At 37.0% G+C, this 23,210-nt stretch overlaps 2 protein-coding genes across 4 annotated transcripts in view; one reads left to right on the top strand and one right to left on the bottom strand.

Moving 5' to 3' along the window:
- The window catches only part of rhbdl1 (rhomboid, veinlet-like 1 (Drosophila)), a 31,594-nt gene extending 15,861 nt beyond the window's left edge, over positions 1–15,733 (top strand). For all 3 annotated transcript variants that reach the window (XM_052113885.1, XM_052113886.1, XM_052113887.1), the window contains exons 3-8: positions 760–984; positions 1,288–1,436; positions 3,658–3,770; positions 7,042–7,142; positions 8,408–8,468; positions 9,568–15,733. In XM_052113885.1, the coding sequence (XP_051969845.1) occupies positions 760–984; positions 1,288–1,436; positions 3,658–3,770; positions 7,042–7,142; positions 8,408–8,468; positions 9,568–9,839 (921 nt within the window). In that variant the 3' untranslated portion in view covers positions 9,840–15,733. The remainder of the gene's footprint in view (positions 1–759; positions 985–1,287; positions 1,437–3,657; positions 3,771–7,041; positions 7,143–8,407; positions 8,469–9,567) is intronic.
- A 1,234-nt stretch (positions 15,734–16,967) lies between these two features.
- Positions 16,968–23,197, bottom strand: zgc:112496 (uncharacterized protein LOC541336 homolog). The gene is made up of 6 exons (XM_052113893.1): positions 23,067–23,197; positions 21,224–21,365; positions 19,859–19,952; positions 18,048–18,207; positions 17,817–17,969; positions 16,968–17,633 (listed from the first exon to the last, which is right to left on the bottom strand). Exons 2-6 carry the CDS (start codon positions 21,361–21,363, stop codon positions 17,434–17,436), a joined length of 747 nt encoding a protein of 248 aa, XP_051969853.1. The 5' UTR covers positions 21,364–21,365; positions 23,067–23,197; the 3' UTR covers positions 16,968–17,433.
- Between the last annotated feature and the right edge of the window lie 13 nt (positions 23,198–23,210).

Here is a 23,210-nt window from a genome sequence, read left to right as displayed (position 1 = left end):
TCCTTATATGGCGTTTTCATGTGTGTGGATTATGATCATTGTGAATGAACATGCACACGCCCCCAATTCACGAATGTTTGGAATTCACTTACATACATTTAACAAACAAATCTGGGGTGTGCGCAGCGTTTGTGAATCAGGAGGAACATTTTCGGGAAGGTCCATTTTACGCGTAAATTATGCAGAATTTACTCATATATTTACGAAAGTTTCACGAATGAGGCAATGTCTGCCCCAGATGTGGTTTTACTTGGGTTCACTGTCTTAATGTGCACATTTCATGAATGCATGTTATTCCAAATTAAAATAATCCTTCCTAAATTTTGGAAAACACTTTATTTTACTGTGTCCATGTTGCACAAATGACATGTTACTATAGTAATAGCAATATGCAAGTACAAATAAGTACACAGTAAGTACATGTAGATCATAAGTATTACTCAGTAATTACCTATTAATTACTTGCTTTAGGCTACTGATGTAGGGAGTGCAACCTTTCTAAAACTATCCAAGTGTTAACGAAGTAAATTAATATTGTTTAACGTTAATGGAATAAAGGTTACGGCAATAAAAGCAAATCCACCTGTTTTACTCTGAAATGTGTCACATTACGTAAGTAATATAATTTACAAATGTTGTTTCACGTTGACTTTCTGAATTAATTCAGTTACTTATAAAAAATATACATTATATACTGTACATGTTACTATAAAAAAAATTAACGTACATTCTCTCTCTCTCTCTCTCTCTCTCTCTTAGATGAGCAGTAAACGTTCTAGTAGTTTTCGTCGAGCCATTGCAAATGGGCGTCGCACACTGCAGCGAGAGATCCTATTGGACGAGACGGGACTGGGCGTGTACAAGCGCTTTGTGCGCTATGTGGCTTACGAGATTCTGCCGTGTGAGACGGATCGACGGTGGTACTTCCATCAGAACCGGATCTGCCCACCGCCTGTGTTTATGGCCATTATAACTATTGTACAGGTACACCTAAAACACGTATTTCCACTGGCACTGTTGCTATAGACAAATAAGTTGTCTTTCTTTCATGTTTCAATAAAGGTTCGTCATCTCATCTAGACTTGTTTAATGGTTCTTTGGAGTTTAAGAAAAGTTCTAATGTTTCATTATTGGTTCTTTAAAGCAACAGTACACAGATGTTGTTGTATTATTTGAAAGTCCTACAGAATAAAAAGTGCTTTGTGAAACTTAAACAGGTTCTCCTATGGCATCAAGCTAATGGGAAATGTTATTTTTAAGAATGTTAAATGTGTTTGTGTGTTGCAGATCATTGTGTTTATGTGTTATGGAGTGATGCTGAATAAATGGGTGTTGCAAACGTACCAACTGGATTTCATGAAGAGTCCGCTGGTGTATCATCCCGGGCACCGGGCACAAATCTGGAGATTCTTCAGCTACATGTTCATGCATGTTGGGTAAGAATACACCCATATACATATTCACACTGCAGAAAGAGGGATTAAAGCTCTCTAATTCCTTGAGTGATCTATGGGCATCCTTAAAGTGAGGATTCTTTCTTCATTTATTCACTCTCATGCCTTCCCAGATGTGACTTTCTTTCTCCTTCTGAACACAAATGAAAATGTTTAGAAGAATATTTAATCTCTGTAAGTACATACAATGCAAATCAACAGGGTCCGAAACTTTGAAGGTCCAAAAAGCACATAAATGCAGCATAAAAGTAATCCATATTACTCCAGTGGTTTAATCCGTGTCATCAGAAGTGATATGATAGGTGTGGGAGGGAAACAGATCAATATTTGTCCTTTTTTACTATAACTCCTCCCTGCCCAGTAGGTGGCGATATGCATAAAGAATGTGAATCCCAAAAACAAAAGAAGAACTCTTAGGAGAAAAGAGCACTTAGGAGGTCTGTTTGAAAGTGGAGAATTATAGTAGAATAAGGACTTAAAGGTGCTATATGTGATATTTTTACTGTACTAAATCATAAAATGACCATAATGTCATTAGAGATTTAGGAAACATGCCAAGCTGAAATACTGGCTTTTCTGTTTATGTTTTGGCCTGTGTGATCCTGCCAATAGTATTTCGCCAATAGTATTTTGACACCGCCGGGTTGCCAGATTTGAAAAAATTTGCAGGCAAAGAACAGTGCGTGCTGCAGCCATTGAAGCCAGCAAACGAACTGGATCAGAGATAACAGAATAAAAAGCCTCGCCCTCTGTCAAAAAACCAGCATGACCAGAGGCGTAGTGAAACAAGGATAAATATTGGAGATGCCTTTGGAAGATGGGGTCAGCTTAAAGCCCAGAAATCCTTTAAAACGGATGCTGAGTTGGCAAATTTGCATGTCAACATTCTGGCAACCCGCATGAGCTTCGAGTCTGGGGCGGGTCAGACAACTCTCAAATATTTTTAATTTGGACTGCAGTACCATTTCAAACTCTTGTTGTCAATCTTACACATAGCACCTTTAAATATTGATCTATTTTTCACACCTATCATATCGCTTCTGAAGACATGGATTTAACCACTGGAGTTATATGGATTATTTTATTCTGCCTTTGTGCTTTTTGAGCTTCCTGTTGACTTACATTGTATGGACCTACAGAGATGAGATATTCTTCTAAAAATCTTTGTGTTCAGCAGAAGAAAGAAAGTCACACACATCTGGGATGGCATGAGAGTGAATAAATGATAATAGCGTTTTAATTTTTGGGTGAACTATTCCTTTAAGAGATTTGTTTTTAGAAGCTAAAATATGAGTACCAGTTAAAGTGTCTTTTTAGTTTTGCTCAAAGTCTGGAAACAAAATAGTCTTTCTGTTCCTCAAAAGAAATGAGAAATTCAATTGTGACAAGCTCTGAATACATTGACAACCTGTATATTTAATTAGCAGTCACATTTATCCATAAACATTTATCCATAAATCCACATTTACATTTATGCATTTGGCAGACGCTTTTAATCCACTTATTACAGGGACAATCCCCCTGGAGCAACCTGGAGTTAAGTGCCTTGCTCAAGGACACAATGGTGGTGGCTGTGGGGCTCGAACCAGCGTCCTTCTGATTACCAGTTATGTGCTTAGACCACTACACCACCACCAAACACGAGTTATTAAAAATACTTTATGCAATATTACATGCAATGCAATTATAGCAGTGCCGCAATACTGAATTAGATAGGTTATTAATAGGTTATAATGTAATTGGAATTTTATTCTATTAGGCAGAGTCTTTATAGTCAAATCAGCTCGAGCAGCAAGCATAAAACTCCTAGCAACTTACATACACAAACTTCACATACTATAGTATGTTTTGTTTAGTCGGTTTATTAATCAGAGTCACCAAGAACAGGCACATCAAGGAGATTTCATTGCAAACCCTCAAAGCTCATTTTTAAAATGTAAAATAATGGAACTTGAGAGATTTATACTGTAAGACTTTGTTGTAACTGTTGCTATGTTGTTAGTTTACTCTGTTTGGGATACTGCAGGGCTATGTGTTGGGACCTCCACATGTTTGTAAAGACTACGCAACTGTTTTTGAGCAAGATTGGACTCTTAATATGAGTTTGACTTGTCTTAAGGCTTGTCTTAATGTGTGTGTGTGTGTGTGTGTGTGTGTGTGTGTGTGTCTGTGTTTGTGTGTCTGTGTGTGTCTGTGTGTGCAGATTAGAGCAGTTGGGCTTCAATGCTCTTCTCCAGCTGATGATTGGAGTTCCGTTAGAGATGGTTCATGGGATCCTGAGAATCAGTCTGCTGTACATGGCAGGAGTCGTTGTTGGTGAGTGTGTCTCCACATAAGTCTCGCTGTCCTTGCACTGTAACATGTTCACCAGGAGGATGTGCTTATATTTACGATGGACATGTCACCAGGGGGCAATGACCCAATCAATAATCTCTGAATTATTCACATACACACACACACACACACACACATACACACTCTCTCTTTGTCTCTGTCTATAGCCTTCACTTACTATAATGCACACAGTGTAAGAATTTTTGCGGGTGTATTTGCAACCAACAACGAATAGCAACGCACACACTGCAAGAGTTTTTTTTTTATCTAGTCCACTAAGGGGCTGTTCACACAGGACGCGTTCTTGTGTATGAAACATCAGTGCGCAAAAGACTGAATGGAACGCAGGTGTCTCAAGATGCCTTTTAAAAAGTTATTTGGAATTCCCAATGCGCTCCCAAGTCCTCGTGATGGCGTTGTGACTCGCCTCAATCCGGGTGGTGGAGGATGAACATCAGTTGCCTCCGCGTCTGAGACGGTCAATCCACACATCTTTACCGTGGAGATATAGCGTGTGTGGAGGCTTCACGCTATTCTCTGCGGCATCCACGAACAATTCACCACGCACCCCACGGAGAGCGAACCACATTATAGCGACCACAAGGAGGTTACCCCATGTGACCCTAGCAACCGGGCCAATTTGGTTGTTAGGAGATCTGACTGGAGTCACTCAGCATGCCCTGGATTCAAACTCTCAACACCAGGTGTGGTAGTCAGCGTCTTGACCCCAGTGAATAATATTTTTGCTTTATCAATTGCTCCAACAGGGAAAAAAAACAAATCCATTATTACATTTCCACACTCTTCCAAAAGAGGAGAGAAATAGAGGGATGGATTACAAGAGTCAGAAGAGAGTCAAATGCCAAATTTACTTTCACTCTCTCAGCAGCTGTATTGAAACCCCATTACAGCAGTGTTGACTTAATATAACACAGTCATAGAAATGTGGCATCTAATTTGCCACATGTTTATGGCTGCAACAACGCGTCCTGTGTGAATGGCCCCTATGAGCGACTGTCTACACTGACCATAGTGAGATTTAGTGGAAATTAGAGGGTGCAAGAACTGATAATAGAAAGTGAGAAGAGTCAGAGGAGAAAATAGTGACAATATGTGTGAGAAGAGAACAGAGCAATGTGAGAAATGAAGTGAGTGTGTGTGCGAGAAGAAAGAGTAACCAGAAAATTAACCAGAAAAAAGAGAGAGAGTGCTGAAAATGAGGCAGAGTGCTGAGCACAGCGCAAATCAGTGTACAGTGTGGACGTTATAGACAATCTGTCTCTCTCTCACACACAAACACAGAATATGCCAATATTCAATTATCTCTTCCTGTTTCTGCTGTATTATGCATGTATGTTTGCTTTCAGAGGAGATTTTAGTTTAGGCTACATTAGTAAACATGTAAAACATCTATGAAAAAGACAAACCAGAGTGTCTGAACTGAGTATTTTCAGAAGAACATTTTATTTCTCAAAGGTTGCTGTCTGATAGCTCAGGAGACATGGGCTTGCATACTACCATACTACTCTTACTATTTCTGCCATATATCTATGTATTATATATTCATTTTTTGTATATACTGTACTGTATTACTAAAATTGGACAAAATGTAACACAACCATTTTTGTTTCCAAGAGAGCAACTGGACACACATTGCTGAACATGCACATAAGGAGGTCTTAATGTAGATAATAATGTAGCATAATGTTTTAAATGTTATTCAGCCTACTATTTCACATACAGTATTTAAAACATAGAGGGCTGTATAAATATATAAAATGGGGCTTGCTTGACTAATTTTTACTAGTCGACTAGTTGCCAAGAAATGTAGCTGACCAGTCACTTACTTTGGCATTTACATGAGGTAGCCACTGACACGCCAGAGTAACTGAGGTTTACGTTGAGGTTGCAATAACCTAATTTTCGCCACTATTTTCAAAATGTTATGAACGTAATCCCAATCCAAATCATGCCATTTTGACAGATAAAATACAAGAAAGTAAGCCATTTAAACTAGAGGTAGACTGGAATATCGGTTTGACCGATAAATCTGCGGCGATAGTTTATTTTTTATTTTTAGAAGTATCGTAATCTGCAAAAATAAATATTGAAAGTTGCCGATAGAATTTGTTTTATGATAATCCTCCAGAGGATTTTACAGTTTTACAGTCTTTTTTTACATTATAATTATATATATATATATATATATATATATATATATATATATATATATATATATATATATATATATATATATATATATATATATATATATATATATATATATATATATATACATACAGTATATAAATGATCCTTAGTCTAGTATATAGGCCATAAAAGCTTAATTTGGTAAATACTAAATATAGAGCATTGTAACAGTGCCAAGTCTCCTTCATTTCAAAATAAGAGTCCTGAAATAAGAAAGTGTATTTCAGGCTTGTTTATAGCTTAAAGTCTTGCGTAATGCACCAGATCTTACTTTTTTCCTATTATTATTGGGATTTTGGTTGCACAATAAACTGCATCTGGGATTTTGCGCATTTTAGACTCTGTCACAATAAGGAAAGACTTCATTCTGTAAACCGATTTTTAAAAACGATTTGTCAATTAATCGGTTATCTGCCTTATCCAGCACCCGGAAAAGGTGCCGTATATTGGTATCGGCAAAATCCACTATTGGTCGACCTTTAATTTAAACCATAGCGTGCCACCCATCTTTACTGCAGCGCTTTGCAGCGTGTTCCCCTCATGCATTGTAAACGCAAAGCGCTCCACGTTCCCTTTATTTACACTTTAGCTTAATTCCAAATGCATTTGAATATATTTTAAAATGTATTTGCATGCAAATAGGAGGAATTTTCCTTCTGCTATCACCATATGGAAGAAGGACAACCGAAATCATGTGGTCATGATTAATCGGCACAGAACTAACCGACTAGTCGACTATTCTGTGCAACCCCTAATATATACCTCTCCGAACATTTATAGTAAAAAATGAAAATATAAACAAATGAGACAGTTGTTCACGCACAGCTGTAAATGAGCTTCCTGTTTGGACTCCAGCACAGAGAAGAGACTTGTATTATATTATATTAACTTTATGGATCAGCTGTCGTGACACCATTAAGACCCTGTTAAACTCCAAATAATCAAGAAAACGGACGTGCATATGAAATAAGACTGTCAGAACATTGATTTAGCAAAAACTGTCCAGCAGGCTAATCTTGTGATTTTCCATTTGTTTTCTCAGGTTCATTGACTGTGTCCATCACGGATATGCGAGCTCCGGTGGTGGGCGGGTCCGGCGGGGTCTATGCACTTTGCTCAGCACATCTCGCTAACGTTGTCATGGTAACCAACACTAACTTGCTGCCATGGCGACTTGTGTCAGAAAGAACGAAAAGGGAGGCAGAAGAGACGGATCTCAATGAAATCTCAATGGATGCTTTATATAACGGATTCTGTAAAGATCAAAAGAGTCTGTAATCACAGACAGATAAAAACAGGCCTCTGAGAGTCATAAAATCTATTGATTGTCGGCTGTATTTTAATGGATGCATTTAAATGCTTCCTGTTCTTTCATAGAGATGTTATTAGGAAAATATAAGTGCTTTTTAATTTGTTTGAGTTCTGTGGATCGCATCTGTGGCATGCTGTCGATTACCGCAATAATTAATTTCTCTTTCCTTTCCTCAGTTTATAAAAACAAGCACAAATTTTGTTCGTAGTAATGCACTTATAATGAAGGTCTGGGACAAGACATTATACCCGGATAAACATTAAAATATACAATGTTTTGAAACAATAGCCCCAACATTTAAACAATACAAATGTTAATATCAGACAAGTGTGATAAAATCACAGATTGTCCTTTTCTGTGTGAAGTTATACCCAAGATTTTATCTTCTGACATGACCATGTAAATATGCTAAACATGGTAACTTTTGCATTATATGTTACGTGAAACAAACTCCACTCACAGGAGTTTAATATTTCATAACCAGAAGTTCATTCGCCTAGACAAATACAGTAGTCTCACCACTAAAAGCACGATTTAGACACATTTACAGGCAATAGCTCACATTTTATGTACAGTAGAATTAATGTAAGCACTTAAACAAAAATACAATCTGCACATTTAAAAAATCTATAATAATCTAAAATAAATCATAATAAAATATATTTTAAAACAATATACACCATATAGTATAATTTAATAAATCTATATAAATATCTCAAATATATATAAATATATAACCTTTTGAAGAAACAAATATTTTATTAAAAATAATATATATATAATATAAAATAATAATGTTTTACTTTTAAACCCTCCAGGACACTTGTCCCATGGACTTCCATTGTAAGTGCCTTAATGCATTTATACAATGATTTATTTTTTATTTATTTATTTTTTTTACAAATTTAAACATGAGAATATTTTCTGTGGTATTCAACAGCATATCACAGATGCTGCCCATACGATTTGAGTATTAAATCCAGAAACTAGAAAGTTAGTTCTTAGGATAAATGCACAAAGATTATACCATATATGATTCCTATACAGTCAATGCATCTTACATGGATGTTTTAACACGTGTGTGTTTGTATTGCAGAACTGGGCAGGCATGAAGTGTCCATACAAGTTGCTACGGATGATTCTTGCACTGGTTTGCAGTAAGTAATTTTGCTTTACTAAAATTGTATTGTGTTTACACTTTTAGTGGGATCAACATAAGAATAGTTTACTTATAAGTTGGGATAGGACACAGTATTCCAACAAGGAAATAATAACATATATTACCTTTAAAAACAATAGCATGAATTTTGCAAAATAAACAGTAGTCTAGCAGGACTATGCTAAAATATTGTCATATGACCTCACTGCAAACATCTAATTCAGCGAGTGCTGTCCAGTTATCATCAGTTATACATTTTGAGTCAAATTATGTGTTAAAATGTCTTAAAGCCGGTTGAATTTTCTCCAAAACAGATGAGGTTTTTAAAGTTAACCCTTTAAGCTCTGAAGGTGTTTATAAAGATTTCCTGTTTCAGTGGCATACCCAAAATTACAGGCTTATAACTCGACCAAAATAGAAAAATAAAAAAAGAAAAACTTTTACAAATTTGTAATGAAGATTTTTGCAATGTTTTAATGATATAGATTATGATCTGAAATATACTGAAACTGCTGAAAAATCACAATTGTTTTTTTGTTTTTTTCTTATTTGACATTATATATATATATATATCTGGGTGTAAATAAGGTGGCTTTGAAAAGCTGCTTATGTTTTGTTCCCAATCATGTCAACTGTATCTGAGATTAATGTTGTGTTGATGCAAAAGAGCAATCAAAAGTTATAACATAACAAAACATAATTTATCCTTGTGTCCAAAAGCCTCTCCAAACAAATTAAACATACTAATTGTACATAAGAACTAATTACACATGCAAACACAACAATGACTAAAGGCATGCATAGCATGGAGACATGATTTTAGTCATGAGATTTCACAGATTAAGTGCTTTTTGATGCAATGAGTCTGCATCATTGAGCTGGTTATTTGCACGGCGCCATCTCCTGGTGGTCATATGTAACATCGTGCTTCATGTGGATTATCTAATGATCTATGCATCTGATTATCTGTGAAGATTATAAGCGAAAATGCAGCATTGAAACAATACCTATTTTGCACAGTATGCATTCTGCAGCATACTTGAAAAATAGTATGAGCAATATGGTAGCATGCTTTTCACATTTTCTCTCTCTTACAGTGAGTTCTGAAGTGGGCCGGGCTGTATGGTTACGCTTCTCTCCACCCCTTCCCTCATCCGGGCCACAGCCCAGTTTCATGGCACACCTGTCCGGCGCCGTGGTGGGCATCAGCATGGGTCTCCTCATCCTACGCAGCTACGAGGAATCCCTGCATAAACAGTGCACCTGGTGGGTGCTCATCTTCTCCTTCATCACCTTCCTCCTCTTCGCCATCTTTTGGAACATTTTCGCTTACGAGCTGCTCGGGGTGCAAATTCCGCCCCCTCCCTGATGACACGCCCAACCCAGTGGCTTAGAAGCCGGGTCCGACCTCAATATACTCCACACGACCAGCGGTGGAGAAATGGACGTGAAAACAAGAAGGATTTGAAACGGCGAGAAATGAGAAACACACGCTCACATTCCATACAGTTACAGTACATAAACGGTGTGATATTTTTACAAACACTCCAAGGCAGCTCAAAGGTCCAATGAGCTTATTTGAACAGACTGTAAGTATGTCGTATGACAAAAACATGCACACACACACAAACACACACACACACACACCAGATTTGTTGTCTTCTCTCTGTTTGAATTTCAGCCTAAGGCTCATTCACGATGCATTTCTGTATTGTTTTAATTCGACAGCCTCATCTAAGCCTGTTATGCACTACAGATACGATCCGTAATAGATGAAACTGCTGCACTCGATCCAGGAATCTCTCTGACTTAAAACAAAGCCTTATGTTTGACGATACAGTCCTCACAGACATATGAGGGATTGTTGATATCATTTGATATAATTACGGATCGTATAAGTAGCGTTCTTTCAAGGGAGAAAGTGTTTCAGAGTGTACAAAATCATGTTTGAAGACCTGAAGATCTCTAATGACTTTGTTTACGTTCTCGTTTGCGGTACGCATACACACACAAACACACACATGCAAACACCAGGGCAAAGAAACCTGAGCTCTGTTCCAAAACATAGTGAGCTGCCTACATAGGTGGTATTTTAAGGTATCACAGGCAGGCTTATGATGCAATGTCTGTTTCAAAAGTTGTGCTGCCTTCTAAGATACCTTTGCATGTATTCTTAGTAAAGATAGCAATCCCTGAATGCATTGTAAGTAAAAAACATTCGTCCAAGATGGTCGACAAGACGAGAGAAATTCCACTTATAGAGTTTGAACGGTATTGGATTTTGCCGATACTGATAATTAAGCTTGTGGAAAAGGCAGATAACTAATTAACTCTACTAAATAGTATGCCAAAAACAGTTTGCCAAAGGAGTAGTATGTCCGAATCCACAGTATTCACGAAGCAGTAATTGAGAAATACATCCTTTTTCCGGCAAGATTTTGAGGTGCGTATCGACTGGACACTTAAAGATCCCATAATCCCTCGGGAACTGAGGCAATGTCACATTCAAAACACTGAATTTAAAGGACGCAAGTCGGACGCCTCTTCTCAACGCTAAGTGTTAAATTGTGCTTAAATGGTGCTAGTTTAACGAAACCAAAGCAAATAGTTTTCACGGTTGTTATTACGTCATATATTTGGGTCACGAGGCGATGCCAACATTCTGAAGTGCGTCCTTCATCAAATACAGTACATAATGTGAGATTATGATTAATTGTGTTCGTTTTTTAACACGTTATTTTATTTATATAATTAATCGCGCAGAATTAACGTGTTAAATCGACAGCCGTAATTAAAACATTTTCTCAGTCGTTCCTTACTGTGACGGGCCCAAACATAGAAGCATCAAGAGACCAAAACGCATAAAATCCCAGATGCAGTTTATCGTGCAACCAAAATCCCAAGAATAAACCATAAAATTAAGATTTAGTGCATAACGTGAGACTTTTAAGCATGAAAAAGCCAAAGTACACGGGGACTCTTATTTTGAAATGTCTCTGCTTGGGACAGACATTTTCAAACAGTTTTGTAGTCAAGTACTCTTACCCACCAAAAAAAAATTTTTTTTTAAATTAATCGATTACTCGGAAATTATAATATAAGTTAAAAATAACAATTATGACACGCATGTAATATTTATACATTTTTGTAGTCATAAATGTTACCAAGAACAGTTTAAAAAGAAAATAACTTCAACAAACTGTGATTTTCTTTTTGAAATAATTTTTTTTTTTTAATTATTATTAAATAAATAAATAAATAATAGATGGAAAGTACAGTACAAGTCAGCCTTGCTCCTGGCAGGCAAATATTCGAGTAGTGTTTTCAATAGTCGACTATCTTGTGCGGAACGAGTACAAGATTAGTCGATAACTCATGCACATCCCTAGTCTCTGCTTCCAGCTTACACAAACACATAAGTGAAACAAAAGATGCACTTACAGTCATCTTCAATGTATTATTACAATGGAAACACTATAAAGTAAACATTGTCATATAGGCTAATAAATACAGTTGAAAATGAGCAGTAATTCATTCAGCAACTAACAGCACTGATAAAGCAGTAAAACTAATATATCGGTTGATGCTTACCGTATATAAATATAATTCATTCTACCCCAAAAAGTATCAATAAAAATAGTTCATTCTAATTGAACGAAGTACTATTTCCCCCATATTTGTGTGCTATGTATAGTTAGATTAGCGTATAGTGTCATTAGCTTACTCCATTGAAATCAGTTGTCGGGTCTCCTATTATTAATTCACTTCGACGCTGTCTACGCTATGTAGAGCATTTCAGATCAGTCACATATCATGGTTTATTTCAGGTAGGATGCTGGTAGACAGCTGCCTATATAGGCAGTAGACAGCAAGGAAGCTCACTAGATTTTGGAACGGATTACATATATGGCCCTTCACAAATATTTCCATTGAACATATAAACGCAAGCTAGAGAGTGAGGAGTTTACAAGGAAAAAGAGGCCGTGTTGCAGCCAATTTGTCTGTCCCACACAGTCATTATTTAAAATGTAGTTGTCACGGTGCAGGTAAAAGTTGTTATTATAACTGCAGTATCATGACAAAAGATGCTTTTGACATAGAAACATCAAGTGGTCACAACCACCAACCCTAAAATTCTTTGCCTGTCTGCCTATATTTTTAGCCAGTGAGGGTTGTCCTAGATAATAATAATAATAATAATAATAGTAATATTAATAAAGATTATAACTGGATTTTATATGAATGTTTACTTTAATCCTCGTGTTCATTACCACACTGCAAAAGTATACAAAAGTTACACTGGAGTATTTTATGACAGCAGTGCCCTTTTAACTCTTTGGCTAGAAACATACTTTACAAATGTATGCTAACGCGGATGCTAACGCTAATGCAAGTGCACTGTTCTGTTGAACAAACTGAACGTATGTTATTGTGTTACTGTGGCAGTAAAAAAAACCTCAGGACTCAAGGGTGCGAGTGAGTCCTGAGGTTTAATGTTTATAGCTAGTTATCTGTCATTCAGGTAACTAGCTATAAACATTAACAGTTTAGCTAACTAACTTGCTCAGCGAGCCTCTTTAGTTTAAACCTTTCAAACTGACCATATGGGGACTGCTTAAATTTCAATAGCACCCCTTGTGGCAATAGGGTGTATGTGTACTTGCACTGCATTATGCATTTAGCTCTGATACATTTTGGAAAGTAACGGCTTGTAAAAAACGAACTATGTTAGCCAGAAGTGTTTGCGTTCACATACTTGTGTAGAGTGTGTTTTGGGCCTTCGACAAAGCACATAAGTAGCAAATTCTGTAGTGCCAAGTTACCATTCGCTAAGCTGCTAAAACATAATTAAAAGGAATTAATGAAATTGCTAAAGGGAAAGTTTTATATAAAAGTGCTATGTTTTGACCTGATTTCTTTTCATTTTGAAAAGCATGACAGTGTGTTAAAGTCTGTAATGTTGTGGATTTGTACAGCATAGGTTCATAGTTATATTTATTCAGAGCGACTATCGTTGTTAGATTGTGTCTTAAACCGAGGGGTGTGATGATGCAAGACTCCAAACTAAGTGTATCTAACCCGAATCACCCACGCAAACAGAAAGTGCTGGAAGATGCGAAGCAAAAAAAACTAATGAACAATACAAAATGCTTAATTATAAATTCTCACCCGCTGTACTGTGCCCAAAGGTCATGGTTATGTAACATAAGGCATTAATGCTTTAGAAGGAACATGAGTTATGTGATTATTTTAAAGTCAACATAAAATGATGTTTTTGAACCATGCTGTGCTTCTGTAATTTGTCGTATAGCATAGTTAAACAGAATATTAAACAAGAAAAATAAATGTTGAACGGGACATGGTTTTGTCATTAAGTCCTAATTAAATTTGCACTATGGAGATTATGAAGACAAGCATTTTTTCTGTGGAATTGATTGAAAGTTTTACTCCCTACAAGCATAGGTCTGCATAGGGCACCAACTCCCATCATACCCTAGGAGGGCACCAGAAAGTCCACCGGCTGCCCTTACTCGCACGATTTCACTCGTACTTTATTCAAGGACCTGGAACCCCCCCCTCCTCCACCAGACAGACGATTACTTAACCCCCCCAACCCCCACCCACCCCCCAAAACTCTCCGTAGGGCATCAGTTTGGCCAGCGCCAGCCCTGGTTCTACTGTTCAAATCAGTGTGTTGACCAAAATTCGAATCACTGTCCCCAGCGGCCGAAGCTGGAAGTGTTGTTGATCGTATGCGCACATGTTTCCAGGTGAAATGTCCACAGGGTGGCGCCAGAAGCATGTCATATTTTTAGTTGTATATGATGTAATACAGTAAACACCAACGCATATGTTATTAACTCTACTCCCTAGCCCTTACCCCAACCCTAAACCTAACTTTCACAAAACTGCAACCTCCTAATTGCGCTCACCATTGTTTATGTAAACTCGATTACTGCCTGGTTCCTACGGGATGACTCGGATCAGTAGCGATAGAGGGGAATGGGTTTACAGTTCAATTAATGCAAAAATGCCTGATGGGGATGTCGCTTGTCACTAATTTGGCAGAATGGTGGTCGATTTTAGGGTACATGAACTTTCGAAAGCAACGTGTCGATTTTCCATGTGATCATGTTGCATGAATTAAGTCCACATTAAGACCAGGAACGTGTTTTAAGAAAGTAAATATGGTCGATTTTGATTTCATGTTGACTTTAATATGTTCTAAATTATTTATACATGCACATAAATGAATGAAAACAAATAAATAGATGTTATATAAAAAGTGAAAAGCCATGTGAATATGTAAGATATAGCTGTGAGGGGAAAAAGAATGGAAAACAGCTGATAAAGTGTGTGTGTGTGTGAGTATGTGTGTGTGTGACATGCTTAATGAGTTGTATGACCATTGTTGGTATTCAGACTGTTACGGTGTGTCTGAATGTGTTTGTAATGGGATACTCATATACTTGTTTCAGCATACTCTGCATTATATACTGTATACTGCTTACTATTTTTAAAAATAGTATGTGAAACAGTTTGCAATGGATAAATGGTTTAGTTGTTTAATTTATCTCTCAAATACAGATATTTTACATCTTTTGTCAATCCGATCGATGAATGTTTGTAAACTGCACATTTTGGCAAACTTGTGTACAATAAGTATGCATACTAGATCCATCACAAATAGTAGTATGGTAGTATTCCATTTCAAACACATTACAAAAATAGTCCTTTTGAAACTGGAAAAAAAAAATCTACTTACCAAGGACCTCCTCTTTTTACCCCGCCCACATTATGTCCAGTCAAACGCTGCTCTAGTATCTCATGCTTAACAGCATTAGCTGACCAGCCGTCACAGATCACGGTGTTGTGCGTTTATTTTTCCATGCTGTTGTTGGTGTAGATTCGCAAGAGTGTTGCTTTGAGATCATCGCTGTTTTCAGTGAGATTGTCTGTGTTGCCGCAGCAACTGTAGTCCTGAGAATTGTAGTCCATTTACAGATTTCAAAATGGTGCCAAAATACGAGATGACTCGTTGTGGTAAAATATGTTGTTTACAATACAGAAAATATACTACATGGCTATTAGTTTTCTCTGGATCAAATGAAAATAAAAAAGAGATGTAAATATTGATAGTTTCTATCAAATTCTTTATCATTTCATGATGTATTGTACTTCTAAAATATTGGGACAAACTGAGGGAAATTTGTTTTTGTAGTATTTTTTTTGTATGGTTTTGTGTTTGCTTTCATTTTTTCAGCTGTATAAAATAAAATTAAAAAAAGATACTGTAAGGAGACGTGTGTTTGTGTTTGTGTGTGCGCGAGTGTAATGAGGTTAAAATGTAAACTAAAAATAAAAACTAAATAACATTTCTAGATTAAAAAAAGGTTTGAAAGTAACAGGGTTGCTGATTTAGCCACCATCAGTGCTAGCATGTTTGGGACCAAATATTGTTGTAGTTATTAATTTAAAAAAAATTATTTCTCATTTCTCCTAATGTCATTTTAATTATAAGAATTAAATATTTAAATGAAATATAAATATTTACAACATTAAATAATTGATTTATTAAATACAAATATTGAATTAATATATAAATATATAAAATATTAAAAATATAAACTTATATAACTAATATATAAACTATAATATAAATATAAACTAATATATTTAATGTTTAATTTAAATGTTTTAAGATCATTTTTCTTAGTGATTTTGAGAAAACAGAATGAGATTATTTGCTTGTTTCACAATTGTAACCCTTGTGCATTGTACATCAGTGAGCCACATGGGTCTAAATTGGCCCAAACATACATGTGTATTATTTGAACTTTTTTTTTAAAGATATGTAATGCTAATTTCACTTAAGCATGGGGGGTGGGATGTAATGGTATTAAGACCTTATTTACCTCTAAATTACTCCATTTGTTGTTGCCTACACTTAACACATTCTTCATATATGAAGTTCATATATGAAGAAAATATCAAATGTGTCATGCATTGGGGCAGATTGCTGCCCTCTGCTGGGGGGAAAAAATTAATATCACATGTAATCACAAGTATAACCACTAGATGGCAGAGATCCACTTCTTCATGCCTAGTTTTTCAAACTGAATTTGTGTGTGTGTGTGTTCTGCATTGGACAAATTCCCCCCCAAAAATGCTATTATAGTCTCTCCCATGCATTGCTGTGTGTGTTTGTGTGGGCATGTGTTTTCTGCATTGTGGATGTTTTATGGTCTCACCCCTTCATTTATGTTTGTGTCTGTTCTGCGTTGTGGCTGATTTTATTTAATCAATTTTAAAACAGAGTTATAGTACCACCCATTAATTTCCTATGGAGGGTCAACATTGACCCGGAACAAGATGAGTGTTACTTATTTAGTCACAAAACCTCAACTCATCGAATCCAGTCAAAAACAAAAAATAATTGTGTTAAGATGGCAAACGTAGGAAAAGGAACCAAGCCTTGTACCACTCAGATGAAGGATACTATTTTTATTAAAGAAACAAAATAAAAATGGGTCAAAAATGACCCGAACAATACGTGAGGGTTAAGGAATGTTCTTGTACAAAAATCTTTCACGACTAACATTGTTTTTGGTATTTAAAACAAGTTAATAATGAGTTTTCTCTCTAACAAACATGGGATTGTGCCTTTATTACATTTAAAAGGGAATAGGACTCCAAATTGTGGCCTGATCATAAAGTCCCAAAAAGGAGCATCCAGGCCGTTTTGAAAAACTTGTCTTTACAAAGGTTTTATTGCTTTTATTATAAACATTTACATATGAGCAATTGTGAACATATAAGGCAGATAGTGTGTTTTAGCTTTGAAAAAGATGTGAAAAGCTGCCAAACACCCAAAGAACAGGAGGGATTACTTTACATTTCCCAAATTCACAAAGGAAGTTCGAGTTCGTCACACAAAGACATGGAGATACATGCATGCATTGCTAAGACTGGACCGTCTTCTGTCTCTTAGAGGGCTTCTCGTCAGTTGCCTTCCTCTTCCCTGGCTTCTGATTGGTCTCTTTGTCTGCTGCATCCATCAGACTGACTTCCTGTAATAATGTTGGCTGAATCCGATTGGCTACCGCCCAAGCCCATAAACACTGCTCCACCCTGTGAGGAGTCCATTCCTGCTGGTTGTCCACTGAGATAGGAAATAGATTTAAGTTGCCTTGAGTTTAAGATGCTATGTCATTGAATGTCCTGGCCACTGTTTTTCCCCCCCAGTCCCTATTCATTTCCATTACATGTAAAAGAGCAGCCAGGATATTCTTCAAAAACTCAGAGGAAAGCAACAGGTTTCAAAAGACATGAATGTGGTTGTTACCTTTGTTAAGCTGGGATGTTTTGTGCAGTATTTTCTGGAGGAACAGAGCGTAATGTTTGGCCGTGTACTCAACCGGTCTCAACTCGGCGATGCTCTCGACAGATTCATCGGCCATGAAGGGGACTTCACCAGGAGCTCCGGCCACCAACACGGCTTTCAGTGTAATTTAAAAGATAGTTTAAAAGTGTGTTTTTACAGTGACTAATATAATGGCTATGTGAATGTGTGTACCTGAAGCCGTTGCTGGTCCGACACCTTTGAGTTTACACAGCTCTGTGATTGCTGCTTGGACATCAGGCAACAAACTGAACGCTTTCTTAGTCGAGCTATGAACCGCCTCCTCGCTGTTTGAGCCAATTAGCTGCTGCAAACGTGGTCGGAACTTCCCTTTCTGAAAGAAAGCAGCCAATCATCCAATACAGTTGTGATCGGAGGTCTGAAATCAATGCTGAAGGGGGTGCCAGAAATCCCCTTTAATTTGCATTTAAAAGCCCTTGGTTTATGCCAGTTAATGGGCCAGATTCATGAAACACATGCAGAACAATTTACACACACTGATGGCCAAAAGTTTGGAATAATGTACATATTTTGCTCTTATGGAAAGAAATTGGTACTTTTATTCACCAAAGTGGCATTCAACTGATCACACTGTATAGTCAGGACATTAATAATGTGAAAAATTACTATTACAATTTGAAAAAAAAATCATAACTTCTTAAACTACAAAGTGTTCTCATCAAAAAACCCTCCACGTGCAGCAATGACAGCTTTGCAGATCCTTGTTATTCTAGATGTCAGTTTGTCCAGATACTCGGGAGACATTTCACCCCACACTTCCTGTAGCATTTGCCATAGATGTGTCTGTCTTGTCGGACACTTCTCACGCACCTTACAGTCTAGCTGATCCCACAAAAGCTCAATGGGGTTAAGATCCGTAACACTCTTTTCCAATTATCTGTTGTTCAATGTCTGTGTTTCTTTGCCCAATCTAACCTTTTCTTTTTTATTTTCTCTTTCAAAAGTGTCTTTTTCTTTGCAATTCTTCCCATAAGTCCTCCTGAGTCTTCTCTTTACTGTTGTACATGAAACTGGTGTTTAGCAGGTAGAATTCAATGAAGCTGTCAGCGGAGGACATGTGAGGCGTCTATTTCTCAAACTAGAGTCTCTGATGTACTTATCCTCTTGTTTAGTTGTACATCTGACCTTCCACATCTCTTTCTGTCCTTGTTAGAGTCAGTTGTGCTTTGTCTTTGAAGACTGTAGTGACACCTTTGTATGAAATCTTTAGTTTTTTGGCAATTTCAAGCATTGTATCGCCTTCATTCCTCAAAACAATGATTGACTGATGAGTTTCTAGAGAAAGCGGTTTCTTTTTTTGCCATTTTTGACCTAATATTGACCTTAAGACATGCCAGTCTATTGCATACTGTGACAACTCAAAAACAAACACAAAGACAATGTTCAGCTTCATTTAAAGAACCAAATATCTTTCAGCTGTTTTTGATATAATGGCAAGTGATTTTCTAGAACCACATTAGCAATTTTATCATGATTACTCAATGATAAGGAGTTGGACTGATGCTGCTGTCTAGTTTTGATCAAAAATTACTTTTATTAATAGTGATGGTGCTGTTTTTTACATCAATAATGTCCTGAATATACTTTGTGATCAGCTGAATGCCGCTTTTGATGAATTAAAGTACCAATTTCCTTCCGAAACAGCTAAATCTGTACATTATTCCAAACTTTTGGCCGCCAGTGTGTGTGATATGTATGTATGTATGTGTGTGTATATATATATATATATATATATATATATATATATATATATATATATTAGAACATTGTAGACAAGCACCAATAGAAAACATAACTTGTCATCTTTGCTTTTTCCTTTTGTCTTTTTCCAACTTCAAATAACCCAATATAATTGCATGTGACCAATGAGCAATAAGTTGAGCCGCTATGTTGCATCAAGTTATTTTGAGCATCAAGTTTCTTGCCAATGAAGTTTGTAGCGATTCTATTTCTATTGTGCTTACGGTCAGTTTCCACTCCATGATCTTGACGAGCTCAGCATGTGTGAGAGAACGCTCGGATCGAGCTGAGATTGCAGCAGGCAACTCCTCCTGAAACCTGACAAACAGAGGGAGAGTGTCAATACATGACAAAACATAACAGATGGATCGTTTTAACAAAACAGATCTTAGATCAGAATGTTTACAATGCTGCATGAGAATGTGGATGTTCTGTATCTTCAATCTTAAGATTCTCTTTTTGATTTTAGGTGAATATTTGTAAGATGTGACATTTTATTGTGACTTTAGCAAGCGGTGACATTCAATATGCAATTTTTTTTCCACCACAATTGTGGTTGTGATACTAGTGTCAGCTACTGTTATGTGTATTTTTTTTATTTATTACTATTTTTAATAGAACATAGGTATTGTTTAATTGCTGGGAATTTTTTTTTACAATTCTGCTTCGCTGGGTTTCAGAGGGTTTAAACACTCATTTCAAGTTCGTAGAAATGTTATGTCCATGTCCTCTGTGTCCATGTTGATTTCATAATAAAAAATAAAAAAGATTATAGTATTTTCTATTATATTTTTTTAAATGTATTATTTATTAAATTATAATTTTTTTTATGTGGTGTAACCACCAAGTAATAAAGGTATTAAAATATTTTCTTGCACCTTAAATTTGCGTACAAAACGTGATCATTAATTTAAAAAAGTATTCATATTTTCCAAGGTAAAAAAAAACATTATTTGTACAAATATGCATTTTTGAGTCAAAAATATAAAGTTCTCATGTTTTATTCATATGAACTGGCCTTCTCATAAATTAAAATGTATTTGTATTTTATTCACGCACAGTGCTGTGGGTCTAAAGGGTTTTATTTATTTATTTATTTGGAAGAAAAATGGCAACCTACTTGGTGCCCAAAAGTTTTTCAAATATCACACCACGTGACTTTTTACTTTAAGCTATAGAAAAACAAATCTAAATGAGCTTTAAGTAATTAAAAACATGTTCATTATAAAAGGTGTATTCAAGAAATTGTTTTGTGTGATTTGCATTTTTAATTTATTTTGAATAACTCACATAACATTAAACATATTTAAGATTGGATGGTGAAAAGTGTCTCTATATGGCAGCTAGTTGGAGGGGAGGGAATGAAAAACAGAGGGCTTGGTGATTAACATGTTCTTCCTTTGGAATAACATGCACCAATGAATTGTCAAAATAAGACCAGGGACGTCTATTAAGAACGTAAAGTGTGAATTTAGATTTCATGTTGACTTTAGTACAACGTTTACTTTATGGCATTACTTTACCTGGATTCAGTGCAATGTATCATATACATTAAAAATACTGTGTTGTGTGTTTGTGAGAACTCAAACCATTTGTCCAATGCCAAGAGCTTTCCAGAAGCCTTTCCCTTCACAGCAGATTTGGCCTCTACGACAGTCCAGTATTTGTCATAAATCCCTCTCCAAACAGCTGGATCTTCACAATTATAAAGTCTCCCATCCACAGCCATCACTGAGACAGACAGATAGATAGATAAATAAATAGACATACAAACAGACAGACAGATAGATAGATGAATGCTAGATAGACAGTCAGATAGACGGACATATGATAGACAGATAGATGATTGCAAGATATACAGACAGACAGATAGATGACTGCTAGATAGACAGACAGACAGATAGATGACTGCTAGACAGACAGACAGACAGATAGATGACTGCTAGACAGACAGACAGACAGATGACTGCTAGACAGACAGACAGACAGATGACTGCTAGACAGACAGACAGACAGATAGATGACTGCTAGACAGACAGACAGAGATGACTGCTAGACAGAGAGACAGACAGAGATGACTGCTAGACAGAGAGACAGACAGAGATGACTGACAGAGATGACTGCTAGACAGACATACAGACAGATATGACTGCTAGACTGACAGACAGACAGATATGACTGCTAGACTGACAGACAGACATGACTGCTAGACAGACGGACAGAGATGACTGCTAGACAGACAGACAGACAGATATGACTGCTAGACTGACAGACAGACATGACTGCTAGACAGACGGACAGAGATGACTGCTAGACAGACAGACAGACTGAGATGACTGCTAGACAGACAGACAGACTGAGATGACTGCTAGACAGACAGACAGATGACTGCTAGATAGACAGACAGACCGACCGAGATGACTGCTAGATAGACAGACAGACAGAGATGACTGCTAGATAGACAGACAGACAGAGATGACTCCTAGATAGACAGACAGACAGACAGACAGAGATGACTGCTAGATAGACAGACAGACCGAGATGACTGCAAGATAAACAGACAGACAGATCGAGATGACTGCTAGACAGACAGACAGACAGACAGACAGACAGAGAGATGACTGCTAGACAGACAGACAGACCGAGATGACTGCTAGATAGACAGACAGACAGAGATGACTGCTAGACAGACAGACAGACCGACCGAGATGACTGCTAGATAGACAGACAGACAGAGATGACTGCTAGATAGACAGACAGACAGACAGACAGACCGAGATGACTGCTAGATAAACAGACAGACAGATCGAGATGACTGCTAGATAGACAGACAGACAGAGAGATGACTGCTAGATAGACAGACCGAGATGACTGCTAGATAGACAGACAGACAGATAGATGACTGCTAGACAGACAGACAGACAGAGAGATGACTGCTAGACAGACAGACAGACAGAGATGACTGCTAGATAGACAGACAGACAGAGATGACTGCTAGATAGACAGACAGACAGAGATGACTGCTAGACAAACAGACAGACAGAGATGACTGCTAGATAGACAGACAGACAGACAGACAGACAGAGATGACTGCTAGACAGACAGACAGACAGAGATGACTGCTAGATTGATAGACAGACAGACAGACAGAGATGAATGCTAGATAGACAGACAGACAGAGATGACTGCTAGATTGATAGACAGACAGACAGACAGAGATGACTGCTAGACAGACAGACAGACAGACAGATGACTGCTAGATAGACAGACAGACAGAGATGACTGCTAGATTGATAGACAGACAGAGAGATGATTGCAAGATATACAGACGGACGGATAGATAGATAGATAAAAAAATGGATGGATGAATAGATAGAAAACAATGTTTTAGATTTTACAAAGTTTAAAAATATATACAGCACAACATCATACCAGGACTTATGATAAATATCCACTTATGTGATCCACTGCAAGATTCTGCAGCTGTTTTCAAACGCTCCGATCTCCTGCAGTGTAACAAACTAATCACAGATCAAAGCACAGCTCAACTGACCCGCGTGCCATGAGAGAGGAAAT

Source organism: Xyrauchen texanus, chromosome 41, assembly GCF_025860055.1.
Source record: "Xyrauchen texanus isolate HMW12.3.18 chromosome 41, RBS_HiC_50CHRs, whole genome shotgun sequence".
Taxonomy (NCBI): Eukaryota; Metazoa; Chordata; class Actinopteri; order Cypriniformes; family Catostomidae; genus Xyrauchen; species Xyrauchen texanus.
This window is presented reverse-complemented; position numbering and strand designations above follow the sequence as displayed.